The 22544-nt window shown below is 31.5% G+C and overlaps 1 protein-coding gene and 3 long non-coding RNA genes across 5 annotated transcripts; all 4 read right to left on the bottom strand.

Moving 5' to 3' along the window:
• Window positions 1-641: 641 nt before the first annotated feature.
• Window positions 642-21772, bottom strand: LOC109179884. Its single transcript, XR_002054002.1, has 4 exons — window positions 21762-21772; window positions 10384-10392; window positions 8210-8217; window positions 642-734 (listed from the first exon to the last, which is right to left on the bottom strand). It is a non-coding gene; the product is annotated as an uncharacterized LOC109179884 (long non-coding RNA).
• On the bottom strand, window positions 1122-2898 carry LOC109179885. Of its 2 annotated transcripts, none has more exons than XR_002054003.1 (3): window positions 2808-2898; window positions 1301-1417; window positions 1122-1224 (listed from the first exon to the last, which is right to left on the bottom strand). It is a non-coding gene; the product is annotated as an uncharacterized LOC109179885 (long non-coding RNA). The 2 variants fall into 2 exon arrangements; XR_002054004.1 differs by having other exon boundaries at window positions 1301-1391.
• On the bottom strand, window positions 8271-9767 carry LOC109179879 (GATA transcription factor 12-like). The gene is made up of 2 exons (XM_019329355.1): window positions 9455-9767; window positions 8271-9127 (listed from the first exon to the last, which is right to left on the bottom strand). Exons 1-2 carry the CDS (start codon window positions 9740-9742, stop codon window positions 8330-8332), a joined length of 1086 nt encoding a protein of 361 aa, XP_019184900.1. The 5' UTR covers window positions 9743-9767; the 3' UTR covers window positions 8271-8329.
• LOC109179882 lies at window positions 17172-20574 on the bottom strand. Its single transcript, XR_002054001.1, has 3 exons — window positions 20184-20574; window positions 19915-19977; window positions 17172-17711 (listed from the first exon to the last, which is right to left on the bottom strand). It is a non-coding gene; the product is annotated as an uncharacterized LOC109179882 (long non-coding RNA).
• Window positions 21773-22544: the final 772 nt, after the last annotated feature.

Raw genomic sequence — 22544 nt, 5'->3', positions numbered from 1 at the left:
TTATTAACCGTTGTCTTTTCTACCAATGACAACGGTTTTTTAACCGTTGTCTATTAAGCGTTGTTGAAACCAGTGTTGTTAAAAGTCACGTACATAGACAACGGTTTTTAACTGTTGTCTTTTCTTTAAAAGACAACAGTTATAAACCGTTGTCTATTGGGTGTTGTTGAAACACCCATAAACTGTTGTCTTTTGTAGAAAAGTCTACGGTTTCTAACTGTTGTCTATTGTAAAATAGACAACGGTTTTTAACCATTTTTCACCTGCTTAAATTATAATCGTATAAAAAAACAATTTATCCATTCACCATATGTTGCAAAGTGTAGTTACATAATTGTGCACAAGCTAATAAGGTTCAAAATAACAAGTCAAAAGACTTCCATGACCAATTCTAATTATCATCCAAGTCATAATACTACTACAACAATTCCCCGAACCAATTCAAGTCCAGATGATCACAACGTTCGAATGACCAAATCATACCTACTCTATATGACTTGATAGAATATCGGCCCATTCAGATCGCACCAGATCAATAACCTCTTTGTCATAATCAACTTGTTGAAACTACATGTAAAAAGTAAGAAAATAAATTAGTATAGATATAAATAATTTGCAATGAAATGAAACTGCCATCTTACTCTCACCACATTCATACTCAAGCTGTTCATAACAAGATAATGAGTTCCCTAAAGAGAATCATAACAAGTGTAGCCAACAAGTAAAGAAACACACTGTCTTAGCCTTCAAGTCTTAGGGAGATTACTAGACACCCAAATTTGATAAACAATTCAGATAAAATCTCATGAGAATATAATGCATGAAATTTAAACACAAACGACAAAGAAATCCCTTATTAATTACAAAACATCAAGCACTAAAATGCCCAAAATTTCGAGCTTTCACACGCATTCTACACCCAAATTTCAGAGCAACAAACTTATTCTAAAAAATAAAAAATAAAAATCAAATTTATCATCAATAACTGTCCAAATCAAGTGAAAAAGAGAGAGGCTTAAACCCAAGCTAACAAAGCATTAAAAACCTATAACCATTCTGCAATTAAATAACAGCGAGAAATAGGGAAGAGAGAGTAGAAATGTAATGTAATACCAGTGCTTGAACAGAATTTTTATCATCGAAGTCTGGCATATTCTCAATTAAACTTTTCATGTACGCCATGACAAAGAAACCGCATTGGTTACTATCCGGTTGACGAGGAGCCTACAAATGTTAAATAATATTTGCATTACAATTTAGCTATATACAAACACTTATATAGTTAAAAATATGAAATTACCTTGACAATTTCTCAAGCAGTTTTACTGCGTCCTTTCTTTGCATTCGTAGTGGATGCATGAACCATTTTAATAGCCCTTCATATAATTGACCTGTATGTGTGTGTAAAAACAAGAATCTAGGATGCAAATTGCATGCAAGATTTCATTTTCCCGGTCAGTACCCACCAGACATTCTCCCACCCCAAATAGTACAAAATTACTATAAAAAAAAAAAAAAAAAAAAAAAAACTAACATCATCACTACAACTCACATATAACATTACATGTTTTGCCTTTTCCTTTGTGTTATTACTATCATCACCATAAGAGCTGATCTGCTGCAGAATTTGCAGTTGCAGAATAACAATATTCGTTCATAGACAAGCACATAAAGATTTCAAAATTAACACTAAAAACAAATTACTAGTTAAAACAAGTTCAGTTTATTGTTCCCGCAGAGTCTAGTAGACAGGAAAGAGAGAATAAAACCAACATAGTGAATCACTGATCTTAAGAGCAAGTGAGTCACTAATATCCCAACAAATTTAAAAAGAAGACCTTATCTGAAAGCTCCAGAAAAGTTATACTGTTATTTTACCAACTCTGCTCAAACACCATCCATATGCCCTGTGAAAGTATTTATAGTAAAACAAAATTATGGAATTTAAATGCTCTGTAGAGAGCATGAACTGCTAATAGTGAGACTCAGTGAAAGAGTTACAAATCTTTCTTTCTACAAGTGCACGCTTGATTCTCTTGTTTTAACAAAAAAATTGGCTTCCTATAGGAAATGGCCTAAGCTGTCCCTTGGAAAGGACTATTCCATAAAATGGGACTATTCCTTTTGTTTTTTTTTTTTTTTTTTTGGCACAGCAGCATCAGAGTAGGAGGCACCAAAGTCTATGGGTGTGTGACCTGTTGCCTAAGGGAATCTAACTATTGGAAATGACTATTCCAATAAATTCAGAGTCATCTAACCATGGAAACAAGAACATCTGCTCAAAAAGTTCAAACACACACATAAAACAGAGAGAGAATAATCAGTATGAATTGCAAATGTCAGTAACAGAACACTTGTTCACCTGATTGGAGTAATCCAATCCCATCCTTCAACATATTGTGCAGCAACATCTAATAATAGTTCATAATTTAAAATATGCTCCAAAGTCTAAATGAGCTCACTGCTCACTGCCAATGTGCAAAGTATTAAAAATTAAATGTTTAACAATCCATAAATTCACTAATATGTGATGAAGCAATCTACTACACAGCCTACACTAACTCACTAAGCAGTAAGTAATTTATTTAATTATTTAGAAGTTATGCAGTAAGCAACTACTGTATTGATACACACATTGACAAAGCTACAACTTCTTTCTTATGCAAAAGTAGATTGAAAACAATAATCACACCCAGAGATCATAATTTAAATTTTTATCATATTTTCACACAAAAAAAACAAATACTGTATTGATACACACATTGATACAATCAGACCTAGCTTGGATAAAGTTGACAGATTATTACCTTAAAATAACTTGGATACCTCACGGCGGCGGCAGCTGGACCGACGGCGACACAGGATGGCGGCGGCGATGGCGGAAGAGGTTGGGCTTTGGCGACGGTGCGAAGCTTGGACGCGGCGGCGGTACACGGTCGGCGGAGATGTCTAGTGGCGGTCGGCGGAGATGGCTGCGAAGACCTACGGACGAGCTGTGTCGTTGGTGTTGTTGAAGCCGGCAGAAACCCCCCCGACACGGACGAGCTATTAGCGGAGACTGACGGTCGGCGAACAAGGTCTGAAGGAGAGGGAAGACAAAAAAATCCCAATTTTGTCTTAGAGGGAAATTTTGACTTAGGGGAAAATTTTAATTTGTCTTAGATAGCTTAATTAGAGGGAAATTTCTTAACAAAATATTAGTTTAATTATTCGAGTCGCTACATCCGATCCGGTCAATTAAAATAAAACTGGGTTAAAGTAGGTACAGAACACGAAATTTATAGATTTCTATAATGTAGATTCATAATTTCTATATAGTATATTTCTAATTTAAATACAGTTGTATATATTAATAATTTCTATATAATAAATTCATAATTTCTATACTGCATATTCATAATCTGTATTGTTGATTCACAATTTCTAAAATGTATAGTTATAAACACTTGGGAATATGAACATCGCAAATTATAACCACAAAATTCTGTAATTGTGAATATTGATCAGAGTTATTCAATCATTATGAATATGCATTTCAATTCAAAAATTATGAATATATAGTTTGGTAATTATGAACATAGAGCTAATTAATTAAGATCGCGGCAAAAGAAATGGGATATAGCAAACTGTACGGCATCGATAAACTACTCTTTCATATCCATTCGCAACGTGTTCCAGGCATGTTGGAGGGGTCGATTACCAACAGTTTCGATCTTGTTAGTCATGCGCTAGCCGGAAGGGTCGATTACCAACACATAGCTAACCTTAGCTTGTTAGTCATGCGCTAGCCGTAAGCGTCAATTACCAACATATAGCTAACCTTGTTAGTCATGCGCTTGCCGGAATAATCGATTACCAACCCCGTCCCCTATCATATATACCGCCCTAAACCAATACTCATCATATATACCGCACCATTATGAACACCACCCCGTACTGTTTTTTATACTTGATAATTATTATTATTATTTTGAATTCATAGATTGGCCTTTATTGTAATATAATTGAAAATAAAACTTTAATGAATTTACTTTGAAATTTTGGTGAATAATTTTATATTTAAATATGAACGAAAATAGAACTATTTTGGTAATATACTAGATGTTGCGCTTAAATACATAAGTGTTGTTGTGGCTTGGTGGGTTTAGCTTAGTTTATTATGCTAGAGGTCTCAGGTTTTATTCTTCTTGGGGGGAATTTTTCAACTATCATCTAAAATTGTTGTCTTGGTTTTCACAAACAACACAGAAGAAACCCAGTTATATACCAAATGTTGCACCCTTAGATATTAAAGTTTGTGTTGTGTAGTTGGTAAAACCTTGTATTTGTTAAGCATGAGGTCATAGGTTCAATTCTTCTAGTTAACATCTTTGTTTTTATTTTATATACATATTAAATAATGATGCGCAACGACAACGGTTTTTTAAAACCGTTGTCTTTATAGTGTTGTGTATTCAAATACACTTAAAGACAACATATCAAAGACAACGGTTAAACAAAACCGTTGTCTTAAACAAATAAAGAACATGCAAAGACAACGGTTATATAAAACCGTTGTCGTTTTAGTGTTGTGTATTCGAGTGCGCTTAACGACAACACACCAACGACAACGGTTAAATAAAACCGTTGTCTATTTTTTAAAAAAGAGCGCACAAAAACAACGGTTGTTTACAACCGTTGTCTTTCTAGTGTTGTGTATTCCAGTCCGCTTAAAGACAACACACCAACGACAACAGTTAAAAAAACCGTTGTCTTATTTAAAAAAAAAAACGCACATAGACAACGGTTTTTAAAAACCGTTGTCGTTGTGGTGTTGTCTTTTCACAAAATGCACAAAGACAACACACTTATAACAACGGTTAAGTAAAAACCGTTGTCTTTGACAAAAGTGTTGCATCAAAGACAACGGTTTTGGACCAAACTGTTGTCTTTTATACAAAAGACAACACTTTTCTTAAAAACTGTTGTCTTTCTAGTGTTGTCTATGTGCATTTTTCTTGTAGTGTAACTTTCATTCACACTTATTATGTTTTTAGATATATATATATATATATATATATATATATATATATATATATATATATATATATATATATATATATATATATATATATATATATACACACACATATATAGCATTAATTGTTATATAAAACTTATATTTATGTTAAAATTATTAATAGTTTGAGTGGTGTTAGGAACAAGTGTTTATAGATTTTGATGATACCAAACTGTCTTAGGATGTAGACCCCTATTTTTTGTTTAATAGAAAGTCTCGTATGACATAGGCATGAAATGTTAAATCATGCACGAGACTAGTAGAATAGGTCTACATGAAGACGATCGAAAGTTGCCTACAAACGAAAGGAGAACTAAAGGAAGTCTCGGACGGACTGCTTCGACAAAAGGGACTTTCGTTCAAAAGGAAAGGACGAAAGATGAGGACAATCTTTCGGTCCCAAATATACAAGTCAAGGATAGACTTGTTAAAAGACAACTCTCATTAATGGAAACAATGAGAATGTTGTCTATCATTCAGTTGGGCAAATCATTCGGACAAAAGGTGTCCTAGGAATGATCTTCACTAAAGACAAGGAGCATTAAAAGACTTGTACTATCCTGTCAGTGAACAAGAACAAAAGCCATAATGCTTTTTGCTCAACGGCTACACAGTACAAATGCATTTAATGCTCATTGCCCACTGAGTAATACACACTGGTTATTAGGTTTGAAATTTTCATCTCCCTCCAACAGATGGATTTTTCTGCCTATAAATACCCCTCTTCACCATTGAATAAGGTGCTGGTTAACTCACTCTCTCAATCTACGAAAAGCATTTCAATGCAGTTCCATCTCCTTAGCTTTTCATAAACCAGTGTTAGTTGTGAAGTTTTTTTAAAGGCATATCCTTCCTCATACTTCACAGCCTGAAGCTGTCTTGCTCTTTCATCAAGCGAAGATCTACTCAGACATCAAGACAAGCTTCAATCTGTTGGAGAAACACCAAATCTCTTTTCCAACATCTCAACTCAGGAGTTAGTTGATAGAGGCGGAGTAAACTCCAGGAGTTGAAAAACCTGTCATGTGGCTCTCCTACTTAGTGATCAAGGAAGCCAGCTTGAAGTAGTTTGTACTAGGAGTGATAGTGTAAACTCTTTCACAAGTTGTGAAAGAAGAGTGGAGTAAGCACGGTTAGTCGAACCACTATAAACATCTTTGTCTCTCTCTTTACTTATCGCTCTTACTTTCATGCTCTGCATATCATATCATATCGACCAAACGCATTTCCTTATAAACACGAAAGAGTGCAAAGAAAAGTTAACATGAAACAAAATTTCCGCTACGCGTATCTCCAAAGGAGAAAAATCGAAAACGAATCGATTAGAGTCTATTCACCCCCCCCCCCCCCCCCTCTAGACTCTCTCTGACCCTACCGGGACCAACAAGTGGTTTAATTGGTTGAACTCCAAACTTAATGATAAGAAGCCTATGTTATAGGTTCAAATTTCATTACCAACACTTTTCCTTATCTCATTCATTCCTTCACAAGATAAATTAAATATTTGTTTAGTCTAATTTAAATGAATCATTAGTTTAACTTCGTCTCATAGGTCTTTGAGACCTGTGAGACGGGTAAGATCTTTGATTAATGGATCAAATATTTGAACCCCTTTGATTAATGGGTCGAATTTAGCTTTGACCTCATTAATCAAAGATCCGATCCGTCTCACGGGTCCATGAGACGAACTCACACATATTTTTTCCTTTAATTAATGTAGTATACAAGTTTGTATTCGAATTAATTTAGAAAAACTTAAAGTTGATCTAACTAAAAGAAGTTAAAATTAAAAAACTATTTATGAATATAGTGTTATTCAAATTATTTTATCTAATTGATTATGTTTCATATTTTGTTATAAATATTTTCACATTTTCATCCCACTGAAGTATATTTTTTACTCTAACCCCAACTATAATGTAATCTATCAAAAACAATATATTGGTAATTTATAATGTATTTTGTATTTTAACCTTATTATGATTGTTTGATATGTTGTCATTGACATTTCTAACGTTATTTAAATTTTGCCTCCACTGAGATAATACATGTGCCTAATATATTAACTGCAGACACAAATGTAATAAATTATAATTAAATTAATTTTCTATTAAGTAATTTTATTTTATTAGTATACAAATAACAAATATTTTATCACAACTTGTATTTCATGTTTGCGTATTTTAAAATATGCTATGAATGAAATAGATTAAAGAGGAAATGTTTTAATATATTGTTTTAAACTCCATCTGTATCATTTTATCTGTCCTACTTACTATTCATTAGCCAAATCAACTCTTTCTTCTTTGTTTATTTTTTTAGTATTTTTTACCTATTTTTAAATTTGATTTTTTGTGTTTAATAGTACTTCTAGTGTAGTTTCTAACTATATAAATTTTGTATACTAATACTAAACTTTATATTATGAAAATTGGATTAAAAATAACTTCAGTCAAGCCTCGTTAACCAAATCATACACATAAAATGGGACGGAGAGAGTATTATTTATTTGTTTTAATTTTATCCATTCGTTAGATATTTTAAATTGAAAAATACTTTCATTTATATTATATAACAATGGTTCTTAACGGATTATAAATGTGTTAAATGTGTTCGTATTAATGGGTTGACTCTTTAAGACACGAAACATTACGAGTCCTTAATGAAGTAACCCGTTAACCACCCGGGATACATTAAAGTAAACACTAACCTGATATTTGTGTGTTCGAGTTCGTGTTAACAAACGAAAATTAACAAAAGCAAACATAAAAGATTTGAAATTTTAAAAATAAATATGGTCATAAAAAAAAATAAAAAAAAAAAGGAAACAAAAGTAGCATTATAGTGTATGCATGAATGGGACTAGTAAAAGTTTACTTATTCCTGGAACAAAATAAAACTGACAATTACATCAAAAAATCAAAAAATAAACCTTTAATGAATAACTAGCTAGGAAGGATTTTGCCTAAAAGATTCTGCCAATTTTTATGGCAAATTAAACATAAAAGAAATTATTTACGAGATATAAGATCTTATAACATATTATATTCTCTACTTGTATTGTTCTCTCTGCTTTATATTACTGTCTCGTATTTCATTCGCAGTGGGCTGGATGGAATCTCCTAAGTGTTCCGGCATCCACTGTTGTACCTCAAAAACTGGTTTTCAAATGAAATATTGAAATAAGCTACTAAAAATTGAATAATTTAAGGGAATCTATTTACCTAGAAAATGAACCTAAGAAATACTAGTTTGGGTGGGTCTCTCTCACTAGATCAGCTGTCGATAATCGGGCCCCACATGTTGATGAATCAAGTAATCACTGGCGTTGGATACATCAAACATCATGTTTTGATGAAGGAATTGTTGTTGGTGGTGTTGGGCCCGATGGAGTTCTTTTTGCCTCCTGATCTCCATGACTTTGCGGTGGGAATTGGAGTGTTTGGTGAGGACGAAAGTCGGGCTGGAAGCGGGCCGGTACTCGGGCACGAGCCGGCCTGACTTATACCTAACACCACAAGCATTGCAGAGTGTTTTCGGGCCCATGGGCCCAGTTCGCCATTGCGGCGTCTTGTCCGTGTCACAGTGGAGACACCTCCGACCCTCGCTATTGTTGCTCAGGGTGGCGACGGCAGCCCCGCCACTAGCAGAGCTTTCCTTCTTTTTCATTGTCGCTTTCATTCTCTTCCTTGCGTGGTTCGGCACCATGTCGGACTCCGAGGATGAGGAAATGGTGGGTGTGGGCATGATTGCAGTGGCAGTGGTGGTGATGGTGGTGGTGGTAATTGTGTTGGTTGCTGGGGCAGAGACAGCCAGAATTCTTGACGTCCAATTCCCGGGCGCAATGCGCGAGCGCTTGCTACGCGCCTTTGCCGGGATGGACACGTCGGGCCTGAACATGGGCACTGCATTTGCCCGGGTGTTTTCGGGCTGGACCATTTGGGCTTCAGAAGCTTCATCATTTCGGGCCTTGATTCCTGATATAAGCTGCATCTTCTCCATGTCTTCACTCGAAAACGGTTCCTCAACAATGTTTGACAGCCACTCCAGCTCAGCCAAATCATCGTACTGTAACAAACAACATTTCAATCCCATTTTCCTATGACAAAACAAAAACTATACCGTAAACCAGTCAAGTTCGTCAGATTATCAACTTGACAATACAAAGGTTACAAGTTTGATTCCTAACATGAATAACTTATTATTGACCTTTTTTGTTCAAACCCGTCAGCTATGAACAACCTAGAATCACAGGACAAAGTTACCCAATACAAACCATATAATGATTGCGAATTTTTTTTTCATCATTCGAAAAAAACAAAATTAAACATCACATCAATGCCACTCAACTCCTAGGCCCGGCCCGACAAATATTGCACGGAGAAAATGAATTACCGGAACGGCGAAGTCACTGGAAAACTGCCCGTCCAACAGGTGATGGCAAGTCATTTCGCCGGAGAAGGCGGAGGAGGTGCAAGAGTTTTCAAGGGCGGTGACGGTGGAGGAATCCGCGGTGGCGGCATCGAGTGCCCCGCCGTCAGTGATGGCCACCAACCCGTCGTCATTGGGCAAGTCAAGCAGCTCCTCCACGATAAAATTATCCCCATTCTTCTCCAGCAGCCGCTTGTCCGGCGAGAACTCTGCCTCGTAGTAACCGCCGTGGAAGAATTCCGGCGTTTCCATCAACAGTTTCCCGGCCAGCACGCAAAATGGGAAAACAGAAAAACTAAACCAAAGAAGGAGAGACAAAGGAGGAGAAGTGTGAGAGAAAGTAAAGTTTTTTATTTTAATATTTTTTTAAATTATATTCGTTTTGGAAGAGAGAGAAAGATAGAGAGAGAGAGAGGGTTTAGTTCAGTTTAGCGTTTGACGAGGGGACAAAGCGGATAGCTTAAATTTTGGACGTTGACGAGGAAAAATATGGCTTCAAAAAGACCGAACATGGAAATAAAAATAAAATTAAAAAATAATAATAATAAAAATCGAATAATTAAATAATGGATAAAATAATGTCCTAACTCCTTCTGACTCGAACAAAGAGTTGACATGTTCAAATCAGTTATATATCCATTCCTTACTTGCAAGCTCCAACGTTAGTACTACTCATATAAATTCACCGTACAAAAACTTCTGTGTACGAGAAAAACACAATCTACGAAGTTTCATCAATAAACTACACTTCATTACCCCAATACTAACAAAATTCTGAATTGAATTCCCGACGTGTCTTTCATTATTTTGTAGTACAAATAGTTTTGTACGATGAAAAAAAAAAAAACTTACAATTTAAGAAGCTTCATCATTAAACTACTTTTTTTCAACACATCAATAAACTACTATACACTTCATGTTCATTGATGACCCGAATATATATTCATTCAAATTCTAAACCAGATCTCCGATCCTTCCTCATTGTTTTTCAGTACAATCAAAAAATATTTAGCATTATAACTAATAATTTGTGTAAATTCATATTAGAACGTTACATGATCGTGTCGGACCTCCTTCAGAAATCCAATGAAACACCTTGAAATGTGCACAAAAAGAGATTAAGAATGGGATAAAATATAGTATAAAATAAGAGTTATCAACTCCCCACACTTAAGTTTTTCCTTCTCGACTTCCGAATGTTTGGGGGTGGGCTCGTAGGCCAAATCCATGTAAGGGGCCGGGTCGGGGTCTGCTGCTTCTTCAGGTAGGATAAGGATGCAAGCTATGATCCTAAGGAGTGGAAGACAATTAAAGGAAGTAAAAAGCCCTAAGGGTGAAGAGGTGGAAACCCAACCCGAGTGGCGGGTTCCATAGACTACCACTCTATCTCGTGGCCATCACGGGGTGGATTGGCGGACTTCGTAAGATTGTAATATGTGTATGTGTTTGGTTAGTGTTAACTATGTTTTTTCTTATCAATATATAAGAGATTATTTTTGGACTGATATGATTATTTTATGTGTTCAATTGACCAAATAAAATAAAGTAGTTGGGGTGAATTATTTATAATTTAATTTTTGACTAGTTTAATTGTAGAAAGATAATAATATAAGAAAGTACATAAAATCGTACTGTGTTTATTTATTAAAAGTAAATAACATTTAAAATATTAAATAAAAAAGGCTAAACTGTCATCACGCACCATGAACCACCCCTGATTATTCATGCTGCACCCTGACCTATGCGGCATAAATATTCAGAAATGGTTTGTGATGCAGGATGACACTTTGACCTTAAAAAAATTAATGTACATGGCAGAAAATGAATTTGGGACAGAGATAATAGATATAATGATGGTGCATCAATGATCAAAATGTAAATCTCAAAAATATATTGATACATGGACCATATTGGATGATTGTTGTGGCATACATTATTGTATTTTTTGTTTGGATGATCTGAAATTCATAATTATTATTTAAGAGTGTGCACAGATAAAGTCTGATATTTTGTAATAGCTTTTATATTGTCATTTATATCTATTTAAAGCGATAAAAATTATTATTGTGATTTTTACTTAAATCAGTACACTGTCATAAAGAGAATAGTTGTATTAAGTCGTAGAAAGAATTTGTTGTCCAAATAGAATATGGTGCATCTGCCATTGAGACACTATATATATAAGGTTTTACAACAACACGCAAGTAGTAACTGACTAGATCAGACGTCTTCTAGCTATCCGTTGATCGTTTCGCACTTTTTCTAGGTATTATAACGATCGTCTTAACTATATTGGGAAGACCTTAATGGATTGAGATCGTCTGGCCTAAATCATTACCGATGATTTGACCTTAATGCGCTAGAGTCATCAATAGATGGGTTATTAATCCAATTATTCTATCACCTAGTGTACATATTGGTCTAGTTTGAATGTTTGACAAGGTTAAACAATATACATCTTTGATTATTTTTGTCAATTAAATTTTTTTAAAAAAATCACTTTATTCATGATATATAATATAATGTAAATAATGTAATAACTAACTATGGGCACATCATAACAAAACCATCTTATTAATTAGTTACAAATTAATTAAATTTCCTATATATGTAAAGATTGTAACAATGATTTATAGTTGTGCATTTTAACTAGTTCAATATTTTACATTAATACTCATATCAATTCATCGAACAAAAAGTTCTGTACAAAAAATGCAAAGTCAAAGTCAAAATCATTTTCTTAAAAATGCAAAGTCAAAGTCAAAATCATTTTCTTTTTTGGCTCTCATGAATTATCCCTAATCATTAGTTCTTGGAATTTTTACCACATATTGGTGAGTGGTCAGAATCTATTGTTATAATATGTGGTTTATATTCATTTGACCTATACTATTTAAGGGAGAACATAATGAGTTGACAAAAATTGTATGACCTCTTTCTTGTCCTTTAATTTATTACTTTTGAGTACGAATATGATGTGTAAGTTTCAATCCCTATTCTGGGTGCACCTAGGGAAACTGGATTGTTGTGTTAATCTCTAAGGTAATACCATTATTGTGATCGAGTTTTTTGAGTGCACCTAGGAAAATTGGATTATTGTGTTAATCTCTAAGGTAATACTATTATTGTGATCAAGTTTGCACCATTAGCGACGAATTCACATCTATTACAGTGATTATATCACTAACCACGGCACAACATTCCAACAATATAGAAGCAAATTCCATGTTGATAATGGTGAATTTGATATCGCATCCTATCGTGCAGAAGACACTTGTCATTTTGCTACAACGTTCAGGTCAGCTCGGTAAAGAGAGTACTTGTTGGTTTATGTTTCAATATTCAGAAATTCGTTAGCATGCTCCATGCCAACGTGGAGTCATTCTTTGGGAATACAAAATCACCAAAAAATCATCTGACGACCTACATGCAAAGCTAAGTATCACATATTATTATTAGTTTATGCGTTGCATTCCAAATTAGCTAATGGAATGAATTTGACATGCCAAATTTAACTTGAGATGGTGGGTGGGGAGTTCTTTTAGGAGAAGAAGTTTCACTATTTTGCAACTAAGTATTGAATTCACATCCCTAATAATATGGATGAAATTTATGTAGCTCCATGAAAATCATACCGTAGATTTGAAGAAATGACCCATCTTTATAGGTATTAAGTTGAAAGGTTTTATATGATCTTAGATCTATAACTGCAAGACTTAAACAATTGTTTTATTGAGAAAAATGCATATATAGTTGCTCTTGTGTGTGACATGTTTTGATTAGATGAATTCATTTGCTAAGTTTGTTAAGGAGAAATTAGTTTGACTAACACAATTATATCATAATAATTTTTCTAATATTGAACTTGAATTATTGAATAATAACGTAACCAACTTCAAACTTACTTTGTTGATATCACTTCTAAGGCCTACTTTTTTTTTTCTTTTTTTTTTTTTTTTAAATTTGTTGGTAGTGATGAATTAGCTCAAAAATTGTTGAAGACGATGAGAAGATATATTTGGAATACATGTTGATATATTTACTTTTAAAGTTGGCTTTGATCTTGTTATGAAGTTAATAAAGACATCTTTATGCAACTAGACAAGTGATGATTTATGAAATAATTACTTAGTGTCATATGTTGAAAAAGATATTTTTGTTGATTAAGTTTTTAATGAAGTAATTTGCAACAATTCCTGCTATATAAGGATTAATATTTAATGCACCTTCGGTGTATAGATGCTATACACCGGCGGTTAATGAGAAGATGCCACATCATTAAATAAAAAAGTCAATATTGAATAGGTCTTTTTTTGCAATATTTAAGACTTATATTTTGAGTTAATACCCAAAATGGTCCTCGATTATAGTGGTTTTTCTCAATTTTGTCCTAAACAACTTTGATGACTTAATGTAGTCCCAAAGTTTTGTGTTTTTACTCAATTTAGTCCCAGACTTTGTGTTTTTGCTCAATTTAGTCCCTCATTTGTTATTCCGTCCATTTGTTGTTAAATAAATAGACAATTCAGTAATTTTAATATTGTCATCTCTTTACTCATAGACATGTGAAGTGTGAAATCCCTTTTTTGTTTTACGAATTACTCCAGAATCACTCATAAACCTGCGAATATAAAATTTGATTCGTAGGTCTGAGAGTAATTATGGGTGTACAAGATAGAGGGATTTCTCACTTCGTAGGTTGAAAATAAAGAAAGGTCAATATTGATATTATTGAATTGTCCATTTATTTAACACCAATTTGACGGAATAACAAACGGAAGACTAAATTGAGCGAAACACAAAAGTCTGGGACTATATTAGGTCACCTAAGTCGTTTAGGACGAAATTGAGAAAAACTACTATAGTTGAGGACCATTTTGGGTATTAACTCCTTATATTTTATTAGGAAAGTCTTTATTTCTAACTAACAAAATATATGTATTCTAACCCAACAGGGTAGCTCAAGTGGCAAATGAGCTCTTTTTGTGGGGGAGAATTTCGGGATAACCTGGATTCAATTCCCACAAGTGACGATCCCCTTTTGGCCAGTTTCTGTGCTTCTCAGAGCAAATCGGGTGGACCGTTAAACGGACAGAGAAAGACCACAATGTGTGGTTGATACCAAAAATATATATATATTCTTCTAAACATATTTATTACTTAATTATTATCTATCTAATTTCTATTGCATTTTTAATTATTAAATACATTATTAATTATTAATTAAATTGACAAATGGTGTTTTTTTTTTTTTTTTTGATACCAATGATATATCAATTCAAAATTGAGTCCAAAACAAGTTATAATGGTTGATTTTGGTTTACAGGAATATAATGTCAAAACAATTGATTATCCTGACATCAAAACGTTCCCGGTATCTAATCTATAATGTCCATTCACCCTCTCACTAAAAGCGGGATAACTAATATCATTATCGTCTTGGGCATTTTAAGCTCGAGAGTAGTATATAGACCTGATCTTGGGGTAAGTAAAACTTAATGGTGCACAGTTGCCCAACCACAACCCCCATCGTATGCACTGCAGAATCTAGCTTTAGTCGCATTTAATGTTCTTGTAAATCCTCCGCACAAACAAATTAGATCCCAAGTACCCAACTGCACCAAAGAGTATCCCCAAACCGAGGCAGAACATCAAAGTGTATCCAAAATAAAAGCTCATTTAGCGGTGTTGTTTTATTTATTTAGTACAACATTTAAAATAATACTACGTATAAAAAATATCAATTTTAATCTAGATCAAAAAATACCTTCATAATGTTTATAGATTAAAATAGATGTTTTTGATCTAGATTAAGAAAAACGTTCATAATGTCCATAGATTAAGCAATACGTTCATAATGTTTATTGATTAATAAAAATTAAAATAGTTGTACAAGTGTTTTATTTCCAAATGGTTTAGTAATTAAATAAAATAAAAAAAAAAAAATAATTACAATGCGTCAATGTAGTAGGGTGATTAATGTTTGGGAACAATATATACTTCATTAGTTCATTCACAGTATGTGTGATTAATATATATTTAATATAAAATAATCATCATTTGTCAATTTAATTAATAATGTATCTAATAATTAAAAATGCAATGAAAATAGATAGATAATAATTAAATAATAAATATGTTTAGGAAAGTAGATATATTTTATTAGTTAGAAATAAAGAGTTTCTTAATAAAATACAAGTCTTAAATATTGCAAAAAAGGACTCAACTAATATTAACTTTTTTATTTAATGATGTGGCATCTTCTCTTTCACTGCCGGTGTATAGCATCTATACACCAACGGTGTATCAAATATTAATCCGCTATATAATAATATTATAATATACGATGGAAAATCTGTCCAAAACCATCTTTTTAGTTACACACTTCCCATATATGTAAAGATTGTAATACCGTTAATTATTTAATCTATAATTTCAACAATATAATTTAATACAAGTTATGGACAGATATTATATTGTAACAAAGTCAGAAATATTCAAAAAAAAATAAAATTAAAATTAAAACATACAATTCTATTATTATTATTAGAGTTAAGTTAAATAGTTAATACTACAAATGGTCCTCTAACTATACTGCGATTGTACTTCATTTTGCCTCGACTTTTCATTTGACCACAATACATACCTTGACTTTTATTTTTGACCACTAATAGTCATTCGTTAATATTTCTATTAAATGAGTGTTAAATATAAAAGTATAATCGTCAAAACATAGGAAGACACAAAAACCTATGTCTCGCAAATAATCAGACCACTATCAAATGGCGCCCGCGGAACTTACAGACTTTTGATAATGTTTATCGGCTAACGTGGACCGTACTAGTGCAATCATGTACCATTAAAAACATTTTCTAAGTGATGTACAAGCTCTACTAATGGGTGGCAATAGTGAGGTCATGTGTGCGTGCATAGACATTGTGAATGTTATTCTGGCTCTAGCGTCGTTAACTCGTTACTGCAGTGCATCTTTCTTTTGGGCACAATTGCTTCTATAAATTTTGCAAATTCAATTAGAGTTTTATTTCATTCATTATTTCTTATAAATTTTGGACTAATTAGGACGTAATTTATTTTCTTAAGACCATATGTTTTGATTTGACGATTATGTCCTTACATTTACACTCATTTAACAGAAATTCTAACGAAGGACTGTTAGTGATTAAAAATGAAAGTCAAGATATGTATTGTGGTCGAATAGAAAATCGAAGACTAAATAGAATACTACACCAATAATTAAAGGACCATTTGTGGATTAACTATTATTATTATTATTATTATTATTATTATTATTATTTTACAACTCTTTGTATTAAATATTATATCATATACACTATTGATGGCTTGATGCCCTTGTAACTTGTTAACGACTGTATTATTTTCACAAATATATATATATATATATATATATATATATATATATATATATATATATATATATAACCGAGAGAGTTGGGGGTTGAATATTCACATTTTAGCTTAAAGTCAAAGGTCAGTACCTCAAATATCTCTTTTTTAATTTGTTTATTATAAAAATCTAATCTAACTCTATAATAAAGCAAGAAGTTTTGCCAATCATTGTTTCCCGCCTAATGAAAACGACATAGTTTTGACAATAGCAGATTTTCGCATTTCATTTAATGCAAAAATGAAATGTTGTTTTACTAGGTAGACTCAATCCAGGAGTACTAAATGCTGTTTATATTGTTTTACAGATATCTAGGAGGTTTAGCATCTATGTTTTCTGTTACATTTTAAATTTGAATTAATTACATATTAATAAATAATCGAGAAGCAAACCTGCAATACTACTAATACATCGTAATAAATCAGATCTATTTTAAATTTAATTGAACATAACAATAATGGATCTGCTCTTGGAATCTGAAACGTTTTGTTAGATCTTCATACTTCCAAGACACTTTGTTTTTTTTTCGAAGGGGCATAGAACAAACCACAATATCTGATTGAAAATCTACTATAAATAGTGGCGGTGTAATCAGATATTCAACTCCACAAACGAAAACCTTTCAAATTAACTTTCCGAATTTTGCTGTAAAAAGCCCCTAAGAATACATTTTGCTTCTCAGGTTAGCCCTCTCCACAGGAGCAGAGGAGCAATAAGAGTCCGGTTGGTCCAAATTTACGAAACCCGTGAACTGCAAGGAGGAACAACAAGCAAGAGCAAGGAATAGTCTTTTCCCTAACAAACAGGTAAGATAAATAAATTAATTTCTTTGCTTTTATATAGGGTACATACATACATGAAACAATACCAAAGGATGATGTTGTAATGTATCGCAATGCTTATTAAACTGTTGGATTTCTCTATTTCTCTATTTGCATCTACTGGCATCATATCTTAATTGTTCCTAATTTTCTTCTATTGTTTTTTTGACCTACACAAAACTTCAGGTACAATAGTGTAATCTGCAATACAATCAACTGGCAATGACAGTTTCAGCAAGCAAATATTGAAGACATTCTAAATCTGGGGTATCTTAAATAATTTTTTGAAACTACTCTTAAACCACATGAACTCTGATTTGGTTATATGATTATTTCTGTTTTTTTTTTTTTTTTTTGGATTCCTATTTCAAATCATATAATTTACTAATATTTTTATTGTGTTTGAAAAATAAGTAGGGAACATGTGCAGGTGATGAAGTATACAGTCCAACAATTGCCGCTCAAGGGATTGTTAAAGCTGGAGCAAAGGATAAAACAAACTATATCCAAAACTGTTTCATATTTAGGTTACTATATACACGCTTAATGTTATACAAAAAGTATGAAAAGCATGCTTTTAAGAAAAAGTAATAGGTTTTAATCAGAAATAATCAAATATGTATAGCAACATACTATAAAAGAAATTTCATTTCAAAAAAAAAAAAAAAGAAAAAAAAATAGCAGGGAACAGAAATTATTTTTGAAGATACTTTGTTTCTCAAGCTTAATTTGAAAAACATTTTACTGAGCTAATGCATGTTTAAACATCATCTGCTTTTTTCTTGAAGAAAGTGTTAGAATACTATTAAAAACAACACACACACACATTTTATTAAAAATATGAGTAGCAAAAGCTTCTACAGAATTATTTCTAGATCACATAGAAATGGACAATATAAGAGATTTAAAGTGTTTTTGGTAGCAAAATTGACAGAGTAGTTTGGGTTCTGGAGTATTAGACTAAACATTAGAAACTCTAGAATTAAGCATGCAAACTAACATATAAATAAAATTCTAGATGAGTAGTGTTTTTGAGCAAAACCCTTGATAGAAAATTTATACACTAAATAAAATAGATATGAAGCACTAGATGAAGTATTCCGAGAAATAAATGTATTCATAATTCAAGTCTCAAATGTTGTCCTAATCAAGATCAAGATTGAAGGTTGAAGATTGAATCAAACTAGCAGTTAAGCTGTCAATGGAAGATCTTTGCCATGTAAGGCATGTGGATGATTCAAAAACTCTGCAGAATATGTATTCTCCAGATTGCTAAATCTACAGACTTAGGATACCATAAGGAAATATGGAATTTCAAGTATAAGTACAAATACAAAAATTATTTGTAGCTACGAAATCATAAAAATAAAAAGAATTCAAAATGAAGCAAATAAGACACCAAAGTAAAGAACACTCAGAAAATACGTAAATATAAAAATAAAGGAAAATCACAATGCATTAAATAAGAAACCAAAGTAGTTCATTAAGTTAGAAAATAGTTCTAACACAGCTTTTGTCTGAATTTTTGCATTTTGTAAGAAGGTGGAACTTTTTTTTTTTGAAACCTATTATTCCAGCTTGAAAAAAACACACTGGAACCAGAGTATACTTATTGTTCCATGTTGAAAGAAACAAAATCTTAAGAGTTGAAATTTTGAACAAAAAAAAAAAAATAACTAAACATTGCTTTCATTTTGAAGAAAAAAATATGAACCAAATCTGGAGAGTTGAAATTTCGACTAAAAAAACAAACTTAAACTAACTCTAAATTCATTTTGAAAAAATATAAACTTGAAACAAGGTGAATTTCTTTATAAATGAAAAGGTGATTTTTTTTTTTTTTTGAAAAAAAAAAACAAGCATTTTCAAAATTTTCTAGACATGATTAATTATGAAACACTATTTCTACCAATATCTGTCAGTATAGAAAGGTGATTAACCAACTTGGTCTTTAAAAAACAGTATCAGAAAAGTATTACATCATTTAAAAAAAAAAAATTGTTCTTTAAAGTACAGAGATTGTCACAGAATGCAATTTGTAATTCTTATATGAATTACTACCATAGAAGATAAACCTAAGGCACAAAGATAAACCTAAGATAATTTAAGTACTAATGGCAAAGCATTATCAAAAAAATATAACAAAGATAATTTAAGTATGTATAAATTGAACTTACAATGTTTTAAAATCTAAATCTGGACTTTGTCTTATAGTGTTGTTGACCTCACTGTACTTCCACCTGCAATAATAAAACACACATTCAAAGATGAAATTAAACACTATGCAGTTAAATTGTCCAAACTCAAGACAATAATTCATTGTCGAACACTGAGCTAATTACAAACATACATTCACCATAAAAAGAAAATATATAATGTAATGCCCACAAAATATAAGTATTCTACTAAATAAATACACAAAATTAAAAGAATTTACACATCTTACTAAGGCATTCTGGAATTAGGTTTGTGAACTAACATCGCAAAATCAGCGGCAGTTGAGTAGAATCAATCGGCTAGCAGAAAGAGTTAGGGTTAGGTTTTAGATAATGAAATTTGCGAGTTTAGTTTAGAAATTCGGGTATTTTGTAAGCATAAGTGGAATTACTATAGTCTAGGGTTGGATTTGAGAGCTTCGAACAAAGCGCGATATTGTGGATAAAAAGCTTAACCACGGTCGATAAACGACTCTTGATCCAGATACAACAAGGATAGCCATTGGAAACCATGGATTACAGCTTTGAAGGGACAAATTTGCGAGAAGCGAGAAGAAGGTTACACACCGGAGAGGGAGAGGCGAAGGAGGCGGAGGAGGCGAAGGAGGCGGAGGAGGCGAAGAGTCGGGTAGGGATGGTGAATTATGCGGCTGAACTGTGTTTTTATACCACATAGATTTGAGTCGGGTCTAATATATTGGGTTGGGTTATGGTATTGGGTCATATCATTTGGGCTTAAATATCATGTATAGTGAGTCTATTATTGGCCTGATGTATATTATTAAATTGTTAGTCTTTTTTTTTTTTTACTTACAAATTTAGGATGTAGAATGGTGTAATTAGATATGTTATGTGTACTATATTTTTTAATTTAATAAACATACATTATTTTAATGGAGTATAACATAATGTACATTACCATTATGCAAGACAAAAATGTGTGCATATTAATAGTGTATTTTATATCAGAATGTTGTTAAATCCTTATATGCAATAAAATTTTTAAATTATTTTATTATGTTACGGTTGATTTGAACCACGTGAAAATAAATTGTATGGTTAATTAGTTTGATATTCGATTATTTTTCCTATTAGTTTGTAATTGTTGATCAGAAAATTTATATCTCAGAAAATTCCAGTGATGGCATAACACATATTATAATTCCAGATGAGTTATAGTCATTATTAATAATAATATTATTATATGCTTTTTTTTATTATTATTATTAGTATTAGCATGTACTGTATTATCTATACTCACAATTTTTAATATTATAAAATTAATGTACGAATAATTTTGAGGATTAATTCACAATGAACTCTTACATTATAAAATTAATGTATAATTTTGAGGATTAACTCACAATGAACTTTAAGGATTAATGCTTGATTTAATTATTTTTAACATATGATCAATAATAAAATTATTTAAGTTTTATGCAGTGCATCTCATGAATGGAATGTTATAATTTAATATCATAATAGTTCAAATTTGGGCAAATTTTGTATTGAGTTAGATTTTAATATTAAAATAGTAACTTTATAACATGTTGGTTTGTTATTGAAGAATCTTGGTGGCTCAACTAAAAACTTCAAGAAACATAATTTTATAGTTCTGTTGTTGAAAAAAATTTCACTTTAATAAAGAGAATAATGTGATGTTTGATTTTTTTTTATATATTTAAATCCTATTCTTAAAGCATTATGATGTCACATTTTTCATTATATATATGACACCACACATGTGGAGTTGAATTATTTAATATTCTTAAAACCGTTGCTCATATTAAAAAATATTTAAGTTTGACAATAAAGTTAAATTATTTTGTAAAAAAATAAAGGATTTTTCTTTATGAATCGGAGTAATAGAATTACTGGATTCACAAGTAAGTTAGAAATAGAGCACAAAAAAAAAAAAAAAAAAAAAAAAAAAAAAAAAAAAAGAAGAAGAAGACAAAACAACATATTATGATCTCATTCGATGCTTAATCTATATCTATATATATATAAAAGTAAAATCCTTCTAACAAATTTTCCCCCCAAAACTTTTGTAGTAAAGTTTATTTGGTAAGTAAATGTCAAATGGAAATTAAATAAAATCTATTAATTGTTATATTACATAATTGGTAATATTATGTATGGTATTATATTCTATAATATAATTGAAAATATTATTGTTCAAGTATAATAAAAATTTTATGAAATAATGTAAGCATAATAAAATAAAAATAATAATAATAATAATATAAAAACCATATAAATTTTCCCCCAAAATTTAACGGCATTTATATAATATCTTAATTTTTTAATTTAATTAATTATCAAAATATTGAAATTATATATTATATATTATTCATTTATGTGTAGACATACTTATTACTGTATATAAAGTAAATTAGGTAAATATATTTTTCAAATATAAATTAAGTATCTATATATAATTTTTTGGTAAGCAAATGTAAAATGGTAACTCTAATTTTAATTGGTAATTGGTAATTGGTAATATAATAAAAACCATAAATGTTACCCTTAATCATATCGAAACACCTATATATACATCACATTCTCTTCAATACAAACAGTACCAAGTT

Source organism: Ipomoea nil, unplaced genomic scaffold (assembly GCF_001879475.1).
Source record: "Ipomoea nil cultivar Tokyo-kokei standard unplaced genomic scaffold, Asagao_1.1 scaffold0980, whole genome shotgun sequence".
Classification (NCBI taxonomy): domain Eukaryota; kingdom Viridiplantae; phylum Streptophyta; class Magnoliopsida; order Solanales; family Convolvulaceae; genus Ipomoea; species Ipomoea nil.
This window is presented reverse-complemented; position numbering and strand designations above follow the sequence as displayed.